Source organism: Ciona intestinalis, unplaced genomic scaffold (genome assembly GCF_000224145.3).
Source record: "Ciona intestinalis unplaced genomic scaffold, KH HT001195.1, whole genome shotgun sequence".
In the NCBI taxonomy this organism is placed as follows: Eukaryota; Metazoa; Chordata; class Ascidiacea; order Phlebobranchia; family Cionidae; genus Ciona; species Ciona intestinalis.
In genome coordinates this window covers 8,039-24,254 of record NW_004191516.1, presented here as the reverse complement: position 1 = coordinate 24,254, position 16,216 = coordinate 8,039, and the positions used below count along the sequence as shown (strand labels likewise).

At 35.8% G+C, this 16,216-nt stretch overlaps 1 protein-coding gene and 1 long non-coding RNA gene across 2 annotated transcripts in view; both read left to right on the top strand.

Moving 5' to 3' along the window:
* Positions 1–7,702: 7,702 nt before the first annotated feature.
* The window catches only part of LOC100178481 (TNF receptor-associated factor 3), a 12,543-nt gene continuing 4,029 nt past the window's right edge, over positions 7,703–16,216 (top strand). The window contains exons 1-4 of the mRNA XM_002121925.5: positions 7,703–7,845; positions 8,699–8,782; positions 9,377–9,442; positions 14,631–14,786. Coding sequence (XP_002121961.1) covers positions 7,819–7,845; positions 8,699–8,782; positions 9,377–9,442; positions 14,631–14,786 — 333 coding nt within the window. The 5' untranslated portion in view covers positions 7,703–7,818. The remainder of the gene's footprint in view (positions 7,846–8,698; positions 8,783–9,376; positions 9,443–14,630; positions 14,787–16,216) is intronic.
* LOC108950949 lies at positions 11,612–13,921 on the top strand. The gene is made up of 3 exons (XR_003397478.1): positions 11,612–12,384; positions 12,461–12,528; positions 13,416–13,921. It is a non-coding gene; the product is annotated as an uncharacterized LOC108950949 (long non-coding RNA).

Here is a 16,216-nt window from a genome sequence, read left to right as displayed (position 1 = left end):
TATGCTTTTCCCGCTGCCATACAGAACCCTTCGCGTTGTGTAAGGGAACGACGCAATTTTAGCTACATGGCGTTTTAATTTTAAAATTTGAGGTTTAGAATGTAGAGTATACAGGAAAAAACGCCACCTTTAGTATGTAATATGTGAGAATATGTAATATTCAGATAAAACGTTAAGAAGTTTTTATTACCGTTATATAGTTACTACTTCGGAGAGGTATTTAAAACACGTAACTTTTAAATTTAAAAAATAACAAAGATATGAGTTGTGATGTAGCGTTGTTTAAATAGATGATCTTATTTTATAACTTGTTGGATAAACATCAAATGGGGGAGGCAAATAATTAAGTTCCGCAAACTGACTGGTTGTTCCTTATAGTATTGTTTCCATGGTCACTGGGATGGATAACATACAGGGCATAATCACGGTGGCGCAATAAGTTCCTTGTGGTGGTAGGGGCGGGGAAACACCACAAGTCTTCGCGAGTTTTAGATTTCGTTTGATTTTTCGTTTTAATACATGAACGAACAAAGAGAAATCATACTTACAATTAAAATAAATTGTGAAACGCGTAAATATTAAACAAATATGGACGTTACGCGCAACGACAAAGTTGAATATTATAGAACGTTAAAGGACGAAATGTACGCGAAGGTTGAGCGCAGCACTCAAAACCCGGGGATGCTAAATCTAGGTGATTCCCCTGATAACAGTACGAAAAGGCAAAGAACACGTGATGTGACGTTCCATGAAACTAAAAATAAATATGAAAACATAACCGTCGCGTTTAACTTTCTACCCCGCTCTTTCGTTTTTTCCATATATATTTGATCTGGTAATAGTCAATATGAACGTTTATAAACATGGGCTTCATTTTATACCTATAAAATATTCATTAACAATTAAACTTTCACTAGTGTTTTAAATGATAATATAAAATAAAATAACCTGACTCCATAAATTATACGTGTTGTTATACTAAAAAGTGACTTAAAATGTAAAACGTAACTAACTCCCACGGGTCACAGATGCTTCTGCTTCAACGGTCGCCTTTCTCTCTCGCTTAAGCTTCAGCAGCAACCCCGGGTTGGCTTTAAATTGAAGCAAACACTAGATCACGTAATGGGGAAATCACCACACTGCCTGTAGACCAATTGTGCGCAGCAGTTTCGGCGTTTCCTAAAATTTCTCTGCGTTGTGTTTCTTAACTTCTGGTGTGACCCAACGCCCAAGCTCAACCTGCGTAACGTGTTTTTATCTCGTGTACCTTTTACACGCGATATAGAATCTAAAAATAATTTGAATATTTATGATTTTTATGTTTGCTTTTTTTACTATGGCGTAATCTTAGTTTTAACAAGATTTTAAACTTTTGACATTACCCATAACAACAAAGTGGCGCTTTAATGCATCCTGGCGCTTGTTTTACATTTACAGAAAGTAAAATTACATTTGTTTAAAACGGAGCATAAAATATTTTAAAATCTAACACTAAGAGTGATCGCAAGTAAAACCTATATACATCGCACATTATGTTGATATTTAAATGCAGTTACCCAGTTTAATATGTTCAGCTTTAAAAATTGTCAAATTTTATTGACCGTATGTGGTATGTAACTTTCTTTGCATCCCATGACCTGCACACTGATGGGTTGCTTGTTCGCCTTGCTTTCAAGGGAACCCCCTAGATTTAGCATCCCCGGTTTTTGAGTGCTGCGCTCAACCTTCGCGTACATTTCGTCCGTTCAACTGTCTATAATATACAACTTTGTCGTTGCGCGGAGCTGCCTTACCTCGTCACTAATTTGGGTGTTCCTAAACTTTAATTGTAACTGTAGGTAGAATTTATGTATTTTTGTATTGTACTTAAATATCTATCAATATCTTTGGTCCTGGTTGCAAAACTAAAATCTGTTCGGCAGCCAAATCTACGTCTGTCCAACTGCTCGCACGTGTACCAAATAAAATTACCTCCGTTTCGCTGTTCTGCAATGGAATGATTCGTTTTTTTCCAAAACTTTCTTTTCTCGATCACATTGCTGCTGTCTCGTTTGTTATTCCACTTAATATATAGCAGCCGAAACTGTTTGAGAGAATTTAGCAACCTGCTGGAAAAAAAGGTTTTGTATTTCAGCGATGAGTCACCTGATGCTTGCTGACGTATTAAAGTATACGCTGCGGCGCTGTGTATTTGACAAACCTTTACGTGGATTTGAAACTAAACATTGAATCGAAACACGCGATCGGATACACGCCACTTTACATTAATGCCCCTTCCTATCCCCCAAGCGGCCTCTAGTTTAAAGACGTTTTGTATCACATATAGTATGGTGGGATAAGATGGCCAATGTTTTCATAATCTTATAACCTCCCATTAGTAAACAAAGAATATTCAAACAATTAAATTACCGCATTCTACGGTTCTAAACGAGCGTTGTTAATTTTAAAACACGGTTGCTGGGAAATATGGGGTATTATGTGCTAACGGTTATCCACCCCGCAGTAATACAAATATATCAGCCTAGAATTGTAACCATTATTTACGTTAAAACAATTACTAAGCGACAATCTAATACAGCTATGTAAATTGTTTAAGGTTGTACTAAATGCAATTAAAGTAGTATCTCGTCAAATGCGCTTTATATATTACCTTCCGCTATTTACTGTTAGTCTGCACATACCCCTTACGTTTACAATATTCGATAAACTTTGAAACGTTTACAACTGAGCTATTGCAACCTTCCCATATACAAGCACGTATCACAAATGTTTTCTGTGGCATTCTCGTGGGTGAGGTATGTTAAGGCCTTTACGAGTGACACGGCAAGTGTATTGTCTGGTTTAGGGTCTGCGATTGCGTCATCAAATAGTGTTTGTGGTTATATGGAAGTCCGGCGTGCTCGGCAATGACGTAAGATCTAAGATAATCTGACCTTCGCGTACAAACTGCTTTACTCTGTACTCAATAATATTTTCCACTCACCAACTAAGCGTCCCTGTTTCTATTAACGAACCCTTTTCTTTATGTTCCCATATAACAATAGTAGTGTTCTCTATATAGTATCTATAGCTACATCGCGTAAAAGTGAGCATTTGAGATCGCTAAACATCACAATAGACTTAATGACGCCAGGCATTTTTTAAACATTTTTTTATATGCAAAAGAAAATAATTTCCCTTTAGAAAACTTGGACTTATTTTTTACTTAAAAACTGAAATTTCTCTTCATTAACATAAAATGAGAGCCTGAAACGTGTTCACCACCTCGTGGGAAAGAAGCAACCCAACGAAAACCTGTTATATTTCCACTCTACCTTCTTTTTCACCACGCAGGTGCAATACCAACGTCCTGTAATGTTTCTCTATAAAAGGGTTTGACTGAACGGAAGGTCTATTCTTAAAATTCCATATAATTATTAAATTATACCCTTGGTGACCAAGTCACTACATGTATGTGTTTAAACCAAAGCGATGGGGTGTGGACGGCGTCCTTTAAACCGAAGTTATACGTCAAACGTTTATTTTACAAAAATGACATTAAAACTATTTGTTTATTTTTACAAACAAAACTTTATCAGAACATTCATTCAATATAAGTTTGTCGCGAAATTTCTTAGTTTACGGGGTAATTAAAAAAATCTGGCAGCATTACCTTCAGCAGATAACCGTTTATACACAAGCAGAATCGTACGCGACTTGCCAGAGTAGGAAAACGGGGAATCCCCTTAAATTACCATCCCCTTCCACGAACGCCGTACATCGGTATGAATATTGCGTGCTCTACCTTCTATAATATTTATATTTATCATTGCATAAATGTTTACCAAAATTATTTTTACTGCAAACCTGATTAACTCATTTTGACCTTGAACCTCAAACGTTGAACTAAATTCTGTTCCTCTTACAACACAAACACGTCCGCTCAACACTGAAGCTAAACCAGACTGAGCAAATCTTTGTATCTCGCGCCACCGTTTCGCGCATTTATAAAACTAACGAAAGCTGCCGCTTGGCCGTGTTGGGAGATTGTATATGCGCAATCAATGGCGATCACCAGGTACAACAGATCCTGTTTTAACTTTTACCAATGGCGTTTTCTAAAGCTGTTTTTGCTAATTCTCTTCTATTTATTGTTTCAATTAATCTACCCAGTGGTCCATCACGGGTTGTATAAATGTTTTAGCTAAACATAACAAAAATAAATAAATTCTCCTCAAAACATCATTCACACAGTTACATGCGTGGTAACTTGTAAGCTGGCACAAGGTATATGAAACAGAACACCCGTGTTATAACTACTGTCGTTGTCCCGCCATGCGAGGATAAATAAGTTACATACGTGGTAACTCGTAAGCGGGCACGAAGCGTATGAAACAAAACACCCGTGTTATAACGACTGTCGTTGCCCCACCATGCGAGGATAAATAAGTTACATACGTGGTAACTTGTAAGCGGGCACGAGGTGTATGAAACAGAACACCCGTGTTATAACAACTGTCGTTGCCCCGCCATGCGAGGATAAATAAGCTTCATGCGTGGTAACTTCTAAGCGGGCACGAGGTGTGTATGAAACAGAACATTCGTGTTACAACGAATTAGGAGTTAAATATTACAACGAAATAGGAGTTAAAAAACTTTTCGCGTGTTGGGGAGTGAAGAAGGCAGATTGGAAGCATAAAAAGTCGACGTTCCGTTGAGTCGCCCTTCTTTCCTCACCAGGTGGTGAACACGTTTCATGCCCTTTTATTATGTTAATGACGAGAAATTTCAGCTTTGAGGTGAAAAATCCAGGTCAAAGTTCATAAAACTGTTAATTGTGACGTCATTACGTCTATTGTGACGCTTAGGAACTTAAAGTGGTTGTATTTAACCAATGTAGCTATAAGAGTTTAGAAATGCTATTATTAGATTGGAAAATAAAGAAAAAGTTTCGAAATTAAAAAGTGTTTCGAGTTGTTGAGACAGGGCGCTTAGTTGGCGAGTGGGGAATATTATTGACGGCAGAGTAGAGCAGTTCCGTTTGAAAGAAACGTTTCGACGGTCTTAAATATAGGGGATCCTAAATTTAGGGGATTTCCCGTTTTCTTATATACGAAATGAATGTAACGAGACCTTAGGCTTGTACGGTTCTCCAACCAACAAAAGCTTGATCAGCTTACATAAAGCGCTAGGCCAACATGAGACGAATTGGTCGGTTATATAAATATGCTTAAGCAGTTTACTGCTGCTGTCAATATTTGATTATCGCAAAACAAAATATAACAACGTCACTATCACGATACACTTACATTGCGCTTTTTAAAAATGATATAGTAGGGTGGGGTAGGATGGTACGTGTTTTCATTTAGTTTTCTCGTCTAATTTGGTCGCAAACAAACAATATTTACAGGAATATATAACCGTATCGTCACGACTTTAAAAGAGCGTTGGTAATTGTTTAAAAGACGATAAGGAAACATGGGAATTCGGTGATAACAATATCCCATCTTACCGCATAGAACTATAAGTCTAATATCTCTGGTATTTTTCGCCGTAAAAAATCGCTTTTATTCCCCAAAAAATCTTGAATTTGACTACATTTTTACCTCATTTTTAATTTTCCATAATTAAACAATTGATTTGTCTTACGCATATTCGAACCCCGCAACGCTAAACAACTCTATCATTACAATGCGAATTACGCAACTTTTATAAGAGAAGCCCGTAAGAGAAGTTTAAGAAAAACGCTCAGTCTTCCGTCTAATTTTCCTTATAAGGTAAAGATGGGTTAAAGAGAATTAACTAACAAGCGTCACGATAATAAAAGCGGTTCTGTTCGCTCACGTTCGCGACAAATTTACAATCGCTTGTACAAAGGCATTATAACTTCGTTTCATATCTCCTACCTATAAAAAATAAAGTAGGATTGGGGTAAGATGGTCAATGTTTTTATAATCTTTTTTCTCGTCACATTTGGTAGTAAACAAAAAATATATATCCTAAGTTATATAATCGTATCCTTTCTCCGCAGCCTGCCTGCAACAACGCTATGTAATGTTTCTCTACACCAAAATTTAACTAAATAAATCTTTTTTATTTTTATTCCTCAAATTTTATTTAAATATCAAATTATAACCTCGATTAAGTTATTGCAAAGATCGAATATAAAGTAGTTTTCGTTCACGCCCCTTGAAATGACGTCAGCACCAGTGCTAACAGTTATATAAAAGGCGTCGCAAGTTTTTGTAATCAAAGAAGCTTGACGGGTTTAAGCCATAAATGCATACATAAAAAGTTTAAAAAAACTAAAATGACTCCCAGAAAACGTGTGGTGAAAAAGCTCGTCTCAAACGTTTTAAATACGTTTTTTTTTACAGTTTATGCTTTTTTAAGTGGCGTAGTACCCTTTATATTTATGTTTCGTGTATCATTTATTAAACAATCGAAATCGTTGTCTTAACGACTTAACAGTTGCGTTACCGATAAAAAGGCTACTTTTAAATGCTACCCGCTGCTCTATATTCCCGCAGTGACTTGCTATACGCCTGGCCATCTATTTACAAACTGATGCTCTGTTGCAAACGCCATTTAAAGCGGTTTCTGTTGGAGCTCTTCCTAATATAGAGCCAATTGGAAAAAAGGACCCTTTTTCTAACAAGCCGCCACGTGGCACCCACCCATTGCTTTTAACCAATGGTGGGGCATTGACGTAATACGTTACGTAAAACCGTTTTCTTTCTACCAAAAACTTCCTAAAAAATATATAAGACCTATTTAAAAGGTGAACGCCTGTTCTACATTGCTGTAAGGGCAAGAATTGGTCGAAGTTTTGAAACTACCACACTTGCATACAAATTTTGCGTTTTTTCGGGCAATATGCCTATACCTAAGTACCTATATATAGTATGTCTTCCTGGGCGTGGCTTAAACCAGAGCCATAGAAATACCGAGTAGTCCAACCCATTGTTACGTAAAACACAAATTGAACGGCAATTTGGGTCCAAAATAACACAGTAGGTATAGGGAAAATGTATGTTTTTCGGTAAATTACAGAAAAACTTGGGCCTAAAAACAAATTTAAAGGTTGAAAAATGTAAAAAACATGTGTTATTTGTTTTCTGTGTCAAAAAAAGTCAAAAATTAGAATTAGAAGCGGTTGATTTGCGACATTTTAGTCATTTAATGCGGCTAAATTTATACATTTTTTCTAAAAAATGTTTGGTAAGGTAAATAGAAGCTGTTTTACACCTTCCCACAATAGGAAAACACAAACAAAACTTAACAAGTTCGTTTAAACCCATTGTCAAAGTCACCACTTTTGCTTTATTTTGGACACACATAGACGGCAGTTGGACTACTCGGTGTTTATACGACTCTGGCTTAAACAACTGATTTTAAATACATTGTGTTTTGTTAATTAAAACTGTCTAACGTTTCTTAGTGTTTGTGTTGTTTTTGAGCGTTGTTCGATGTTGCATATAGATACAGTTTGTTTGTTACAAATGACACCACTAAAATAACTTCCTAATGGGCTGTTTCGCAGAGATATCAGGCAAAGCCTACGAGCTGCGTACCAGAATCGGGTGCAGTAAAAGGGGAATTCCCAGTTTCTAAATGTCACGTGATTATCTCGAAGTTTCGAAAACTTTTTGTTTTGAAATATTATTATTGGGCTTGAGATCAGAGTACATTCTTTTTAAAATGTTTTTTTTTATCATGAATTGAAATACATTCGCACTTTTTAGTGAAATAGGCGCCTGCTCATTGTAGCAACAACCAACCTTTTATATGTAAATCTGTACTGTTTTTCTTTGTAACAAAAACGTCTGAATTTTGTAAATGGATACCGCAGACTCAAGACACCAGGTGAACTATACAACATTATTTTTCAGTTTTCTACACTTTACCCCTAAGTAAAGTCCAACACAATGTATTTTCTATTTTTGGGGGTAATTATTATTTTTCCCCAGTATTTAAACTCAAGTTTCTTGCTTTCTCTAATTTTTTATTTAAAATCTTTTTTTTTTAAATTAATATCAGTTTTGTTCCTGAACAAGACACAAAGTCGCAAGCTTGCACCAACACATGGTATTTTCTTCATGGTGTTATGACATAAACAGCAAATTCCTTGACTTCTTTTAAACCGAGACCTTTATAAAGTCTATGGTTTATTTGTTTAATAAACCATAGACTTTATATACGGGATACCTCAGCTTTTACACCTAAGTTGTTCTGCCTTCTTTTCATGCTTGACTCATACATTTGTTTGTTCTTTTTTGATCAACCAAAAGAATGTGTGTTCTTGAACACATGGGAAAGTACCACATTTATGGCAGTAAATTTTATTTTTGAGAGCAGCAAAACAAAACTACAAAGTGTTAAAAGTAAATATAAAATTACTGAAAATATAAAATTACTTTATAAAAATATAGATCCCTGCTTCTTCACTCAATTCAAAAGAGCTTGTTTAAATGGTTTGTATAGTCAAGTGTAGTCTAGCAGTTAGCATGCTAGCTTGCAAACATAATGGTTTGTTATTACCGGGGTTAAGTACAAGTTATGGATAGAGAAAAAATGTTTATGCTAAAGAATTAACGCCACCTAGCAGAAAATGTGTGGAATATATATTTACCTTTTACTAATTGGAACCTTTCTATATCAAACTCGTAAAATATAAAAGTTGTAACAATTTTGCTAAATCTTTGTTTATTGTCAACAGAGCGGCGAAAACTCATCCTTTGCATCAAGCCAACCAGAAAGTGTGGATCAAATCCCACAAAACCATTTAAATGAGTCACCATATGTATGTAGATTGTTTGTATTTATGTTTGAGTGGCGATGAAACAATAGACGTTATAATATGGGTTCTGTTTCAAACACCTTGTGCCCGCTTACAAGTTACCATGAATGTAACTTGTTTATCCTCACATGGCAACGACAGTCGTTATAACTAGGGATGTGCTGAAGTTGTAAAAGCTTGGGAGCACCGAGCTTCAATGAAAAGTGCCGAGCGTCTATGATGTCATTAAGGAGAAAGGCTTCGAGAATACGTTCCAATTCATTCAAAAAGCGTTGCTTTCTCGGGCACAAGCTTTTGAGTTCGGGCTCGGCTCGGCACATCCCTAGTTATAACGTGGGTGTTCTGTTTCATACACCTCATGCCCGCTTATAAGTTACCACGTATGTAACTTATTTATCTCGCATGGTGGGGTAACGACGGTCGTTATAACACAGGTGTTCTGTTTCATACACTTCGTGCCCGCTTACGAGTTACCACATATGTAAGTTGTTCATCATTGCTCTGTGGGGCAACACTAGTGGTTATAACACAGGTGTTCTGTTTTATACAATTTGTGTAATGACTTTCTCATCACAAACCAGTGTTATTTTATTTCAGGTTTTAAACAACGAGGCTTTAAGTTTGGAAAGTTCGTTAACCACAGGAGACTTGAATTCTGTGAAGGTAAATGTTGTTTTCCATTCTGTAATAATGTGAAGATATAACGTATATGTCTGGTTTGGTCTGTTGCGCAATATTTGTCTGGGTGTTTTCGGCCAAGTTGTCTATTTGGTAAACCAAAGAGATTAAAACCAATGAGTGGAAACTTCCCTTTTTTTTGTCACTGTAGTACATCAATTGCATGTATTTGTGTTTCGTCCCCGTCACGCTTGAATGCATTGCAATAATACCCGCATGATGTTGTAAGCGAGCACATAACCACACGCCAGGTTTTTGTTTTCGGTATAACAAAAAATTTCGTACGCCCAACGATGTCCAAGGAAGCAGGTTTTTGTCTGTGTATTGAAATCATTGAAGGTGACGTAGTGTTGGAGGAAAGTAATGTTGCATCAAGTGCTACACAAACTTTATTGAAAAGTTGATTTTATTTGAGTGCCCTGTTTACTTTCAATTTTTTTAAATTTGTATTTTTCAAAATTAGGGCAGATGCAGTTTATTCAGCAAGAAGCAGCTCCAGAATTGGTGGGTTAAGGTTGGAGGAGAAAGGGAATCTCTGTCAACCTCTGCCAGTGATTATTTTGTAAATACTTTTAAAACACAAGTGGAAAAATTTTATTTCGCAAGTTTAGCACAGATTGAATTGATTCCAAGTTCCTTTAGATTGCCAAGACAAAAAAGTTTAGATTGAACAAGAAAGGTGTTTGATAAATTTTGTTTTAGTAGTCAGGTTATTGGTACTGTTGCCAATTTTAAATCAGATTTAACAAAAGATGAACAGTTTATTTTAGAGTATGTTGGTGAATTTATATTACATAAGTTATTAAAACGATGTTCAATAGAAACTCACATTAATCTTTTAAAATGATTAATAGATTTTATTTGTAACTTTTCATCCAACACCCTTATAAGCTGTATAACAATAGTGCCTATGGTTATCTAACTGTGCACAAGAAATGTATTGTTTATTTATTAAGCTGTTTAGATATCAAATTCTGTGAACTATATCAATCTGAAAACAAAAAGTGATCCGAAAAGGTGATTTCAAGTTTAGATAATTTGTTTATATCCTCATTTTTAGTATTGTATTTAGTGACAAAGCTGCAGTAGACAGTAGACACTATCATTATTAAAATTATTTAACTTTCTTATGAAAATTCGATGTTACCAGGAAGCAAAAAAGTTAAATTCAACGCTTAAACTCCAGACTGACAATACCGTCAGTTTACAGAGTAGAAACAAAAGCAAAGGCGAACATCGTGGAAATGGCGAATTAACAGAGCCGGTCGCCCCCCTCAACTTTGTCTTTCCCTGATTATAATGCTTGGTATAAGGAACCTTACATGTCTGAAATTGTAGGAGCATTTAACTCAAATAGTAGTTTCTTAACTGTTAGTATAATTATATTTACAAGGCATAAAAGAGTATACATCGTTCGATGTACATCATATTTATAAATTATCTTTGCATTTTCTTCGTTTTGGAATGTTGGAAAGTACCACTGGACCGTTCTACCAATCAGTGGTATGTGATACATTGCACCCTTTTACAAATTTTATCTTTTTTTGACATTAAATAATGTTCTCAAATTTAGAATATTGATTAACATCTGGAACATCACTCCGACGACCTAGTTGATGCATTTTGCCAAAATAGGCTTAAGTGGATCCTGGTTTATCCTCTTTGTTAAAATGTAGGTGTTGTTGGGCTTACAGAAAAGATAAACTCTATCAGCTCCACCATTGCTCGGATTGACATTAATTACTAATCCATCATAAGTTTGTTGGCTTAAAATCTATTTTCGTTTTGCTGTAGCAGTGTCACCAGTTATGCTCTCTTTCCAGTTCTGGAGCTCGTTTAAGAAGTCCACTCTCAGCCAACTCAGTCGTGGATCTTTAGGACTGCGATAAGGCTACATATCGTCCTGCGCCATGGCATAGTGGTTAGCGTGCCTGCCTTTAACCCAGAGGTAATAGGTTCAAGGCTCCACGTTGCTACCATTGTGGACGTATGTGTACTAGGGCAAGACACTAAACGGCAATTGCTCCAACCCAGTGGTTACTAATGGGTTGTCTAAATTATCAGCCATACATAAAAAAATCCAAAAAAAAAATCCAAAAAAAATAATCACCCACAAAGTAACATACTTGGTAACTCGTAAGCTGGCACGAGGTGTTAAACCCTAGTGACAACAACTGTGGTTTTCCGGCCACGCGAAAAAAAAAATACATATCCACTGTTCAAGCAAATGTTCATCAGATCAAACCATCGGTTCATCAGCCGAGCAAAACAAGCACTGCGCTTCATTCTGTTACCACCTCTACTTTCCATCAAGCTCGCAACTGTGTTTGACAGCAGGTGGGCAGCATAGGAAACTTGCATTTTGGCGAAACTTTTTGCAAAAAGGGAGCATTAGCAATTTGCAGCACCATAGTTCATCTGTTTCGAACAACTGTGGAACCCGGCAGAAATGTTCCCAAAGTATAAAATTGTCGCTATATTTTTTAGTCTAGCACCATTTGGACGACTTGATCTTACGACCTTACGTTATTACATGCGGTTTTAAGCAAGTAGAGAGGATCAGATATTTAGAAAGTTGAAAGCTCTGGTTGGTAAATACTTGTAGGGAATATCTAAATCCAGGTTGTTTAGCAGAGAAAACAATTTTCTGTTAGAAGCTGCACCATCTGCAACAAGTGCTATTATTGTAAAATCACAATCGGCAATTGCTGGAACTGCTTCCCAAAACATGCTGGCCAATTCATATGCTTTGGTGTTGTGGGTGGAAAAAAAAAGCAAGTGGTCTGGAGAACTGACTCGTGATGGATCTAACATATAGCTGAAGCACATGGGATGCAGCTATCGTTTGCATTTTTCTTTCAGCCCCAAGATCAACGAATCCAACCATGGAGTCGGTGGTGGCATCATACACAATATTTTCCTTAACTGTAGATAATGTACGAAATCATGACAATATATAAAATTAGAAATAATAATAAAAATATTTACTTTCATTTCATCTAGAGACATTACAAGATGAGACTGCAGTTTTACAGCCTCTAACTCGTGCAACACATGCTGTTGGATACCAGGTGATGTGCTGTAAAGATTCCTATAGTAGTATTTTTTACCATTTAGAACTGTTCCAAATGAGAAGCAACATAAGCATTTAAATTAAGTTCCCGCAGCTCCTCGTAGCAACTCTTACTTTTAGTTGCCAGGCTTGCTAAACACATGAATAAAAGAATGTCTATAAACCATATTTACATAATCCTTTGATATTAGTAGCTATACATACTTAATAACCTCTGAGTGGTAACGTTCACCTTTTGTTTTGCTACCATTAAATTTGATCTGTTTTTCCCAAAACAGTTTATATAAGTTATTAATTTCCTGCTTGTCACAGGCTAAAATTAAAAATGCTGGTTGGGTGAAAGTTTATTTATTTTGCTGTCACTCTACCTTGAGCCATTAAATTTTTGAAATCATTTGCTAAATCTGCTTCTAACCAAACGTTCTTCAGTTTCAAAGTTTTTTTTAATTTTTGTTTCCAATTCAGTGATTCTGTCAAGTAATTGCATTTTAATTCAGCACTGTTTTTAGAAAGAAATATTAATAGTCAATACCGAACATCTTTTTGTTCCAATGAGCATTTGATTCTTTCCTTTATTGTGTGGCTACATTAAATTCTTTTAAGGGGTATTCTTTTTACCTCCTCCTTGTAAATCTTTCTTTAATTTGTATTTCTGTTCACTTTTTTCTCAACACACCCGCATTCTCTGTATAACTGTCCATCTTTTAAAAGTATCTGACACTTTTCAGCCCTGAATAGAATATGTAAAAAATTTAACATCTTTTTAAATTTAAAATGTAATGTATAATTAGGCCTACATGTTATGTACAGATACTGTTTTTTTCTTATTGCTCACCTATGTGTAATTATGTTCAGTGTTCACTTCTGGAATTAATCTATTTTCAGAAAGGTTACTAGCCTTGGTCATGTAATGACACACCCCGTATTTAAGTCACCCGGCGGGCCACTACAAGATCTGTACTGAAATACAGATTTCAAGGCTTCTGCAAGAGGTTGATGTTGAACATCTAACTGTATACAATCTGGAGCACCCCAACTATAAAAGGAAGCCAAAACCCTGAAATCCTTGAAGATTTTCAAATGAAGTTTTGGTTGGTCATCACCATCTTCAAAAAATAAATTAATGTTCTCGCTATTTTCAATTTTAGTCCAGCCAAGTGGAAGAGGTGTTTGAGTCAGTGAATTAAAAGTTTCAAAGTATGGTGGTGATCTTGGTTTTGGGGGTGGTCTAATTGACTTGTAGCCACTAAAGCTACCATGTTTCGGTGGGAGACTCAATGTTGGTATTGCTCCGATACCAAGTTTTTTTCGTGTACCTTCTATAAATCATGAAATGAGTACTTTGCAAAAATTGAAAATTAATAAAAAGATTTACTGTTTATTATGTCAGACGGAAGAAAGTGTTTTTCGCATATTTGTACTGCGTCTCGTTTATACAAGACGTTTAAAAATTTGTCGTTTCGAAATTGCCGAATAACCTTTTCAAGATCATCGGCTCATAGCCGTTTTGTTGATTTGCATAATTTTTTTTGCGGATACACAAAACACTGTTCAGTCAGTACAGCGGTTGCTGCAACCAGGTGAACAACATATTTTAGACATACCAAAAAGTTGTGTTTACACCAAATCGTAGCGAATTCAAATATGGTTTAACGTTGGCTTCTATAGCAACGGTTTTTATTGCAATGCATTAGAGCGTGACGGGGACAAAACAAGTGGCCAATTTGCCATTATGAAGTCAAAGTTTCCACTCATTGGTTTTAATCTCTTTGGGTAAACAGTGGAATGAATTTACCGGCTGACAATTTGGATAACTCCTTAGCAACCACTGGGTTGGAGTAATTACAGGGATGCGTATTGCCCACGACCGCCTACAACCCAATTTCCTCTTGCTTTTGGGCAAGCAGTCTAACCACTATGCTACAATGGTGGAGAACATGACTAATGATTAACTTACACGACTGCGGTAACTGACATTTGTGTAAGTTACTTTGAAATCAATTCTTTTGCATTGATTTCCAAGGCATGTGCATAGCGCTCAAAAAAACACAAAATAGCTGGCAAGGTTGGGTCCAGCAAATTAACTTCTTTACTAAACAGGCACAATGTGAGTACTCGCACAAAATCCTACAACGTCAACTGCAAGAAATGAAAAATGCCGTAGAATTGGAAATGAGAAAAAGGGAATCTGACAGAGATGGTAATGTATTGAGGGCGAATATAACGAAACTGGAACAGAGGTTAACAGCACTGCAGGTTAAACTTAATGTGTTTTTATGTTAAGCTTGAATGATTCTCATTGTATTTTATTTATCTTCGTGTGATGTCCATTGCCCAATAAGTACGGATGTGCTGAAGTTGTAAAAACTTGGATTCGGCAAACGCCAAGCTTCTACTATAAGCTCAGCATGATCCCAAGCACCTATGACGTCATCAAGGAGAAAGGCATAAGAGAATGCGTTCCTATTCATTCGAAAAGCGTCGCTGGTTAAAATAATACAGAACACGTAGTTCGCAGTTAAAGAGACGTTCGTAATTCCCAGTTTTGCATTATGTAAAACTCATATAAAAAATTTTAATTAAAAATTATTTATTACTGGTGCAACAGGTTTTATTATTTCAATATAAAAAGCAGGATTGTAGAAGTTGTAAATCCGGACGGTGATCGGTTAATTTTATTGAAAATGCGGACATAATATATTTTACGTACGTCTGTCACTCAAGCTACCAAATCTTGTAGCATACATAGGGATGCACATTATAGAATAATTAGGTATTCTAGGATATCCTAGAATACTTTATTTTGAATGTAGAATTCCGAATCTAGAATTTCGAATCTTTTTATATTTATAGGAAAAATTAATTTTACCTACAAAAGTCAGTTAATTGACTTTTTCATACCCGCCTTGTTGCATCATGAGCTGTAAAATGATCAAAAATTGTACTATTGGGTAGTTTTTGCGTCATGAAACATATAGCAGGGTATGAAAAGACGTTACGAAACGTTAACTCTCGAAAGTCCCACAAACACAATTTTTTTTTTTAACTCCTTAGGGACGAGTAATGCAAATATGGATTTTGAAACAGGTGTTCACAAAAATGTTCATAGGTTAACTTATAGTTGGTAAAAGTTCTTCCAGTTGGTTTTGTTCGAAAGAGGAAGGAATTATCTACCAATACAACGTTTGAAAAAGGCATCATAGCATTTAAAAGTTTTTACCAAACTTGATTTAAAAACCCTAAAGTATTTTTTAAGAAGATGGTTTATATTCTGCCCAAAAATCAAGGTTTTAACGTCATTTTGTCCAATAAAAGCGATTTTATTTGATCTCTATGTTGCTCTGGGGCTTCCCCGTCTAAGTTACCGGTTAAAAATGTGGTTTTGCGTAAAAACAGCTATGTCAGCTGTTTCTACAAGTTTTTTAGGTATTATGAAACAATTTTTACATAAAATATGTTTTTGCGTGTATTATCTAACTTCATTTTGCTTCTACATGTTGTTTCTACCTTTAAATTCATAATAAAACGTTTTTGGCAAGTTTTGTTAGGATTTTAGCGAAAATGAACTTTCAAAAAATGGCGTCATCAGGTTATAAGTGACGTAATTGATCCCTTTGACATCACCAACTTAAACAATCATTTTAGTTGGGTAGTAAACAAACCAGGAATCAACTTTGCAATAGATT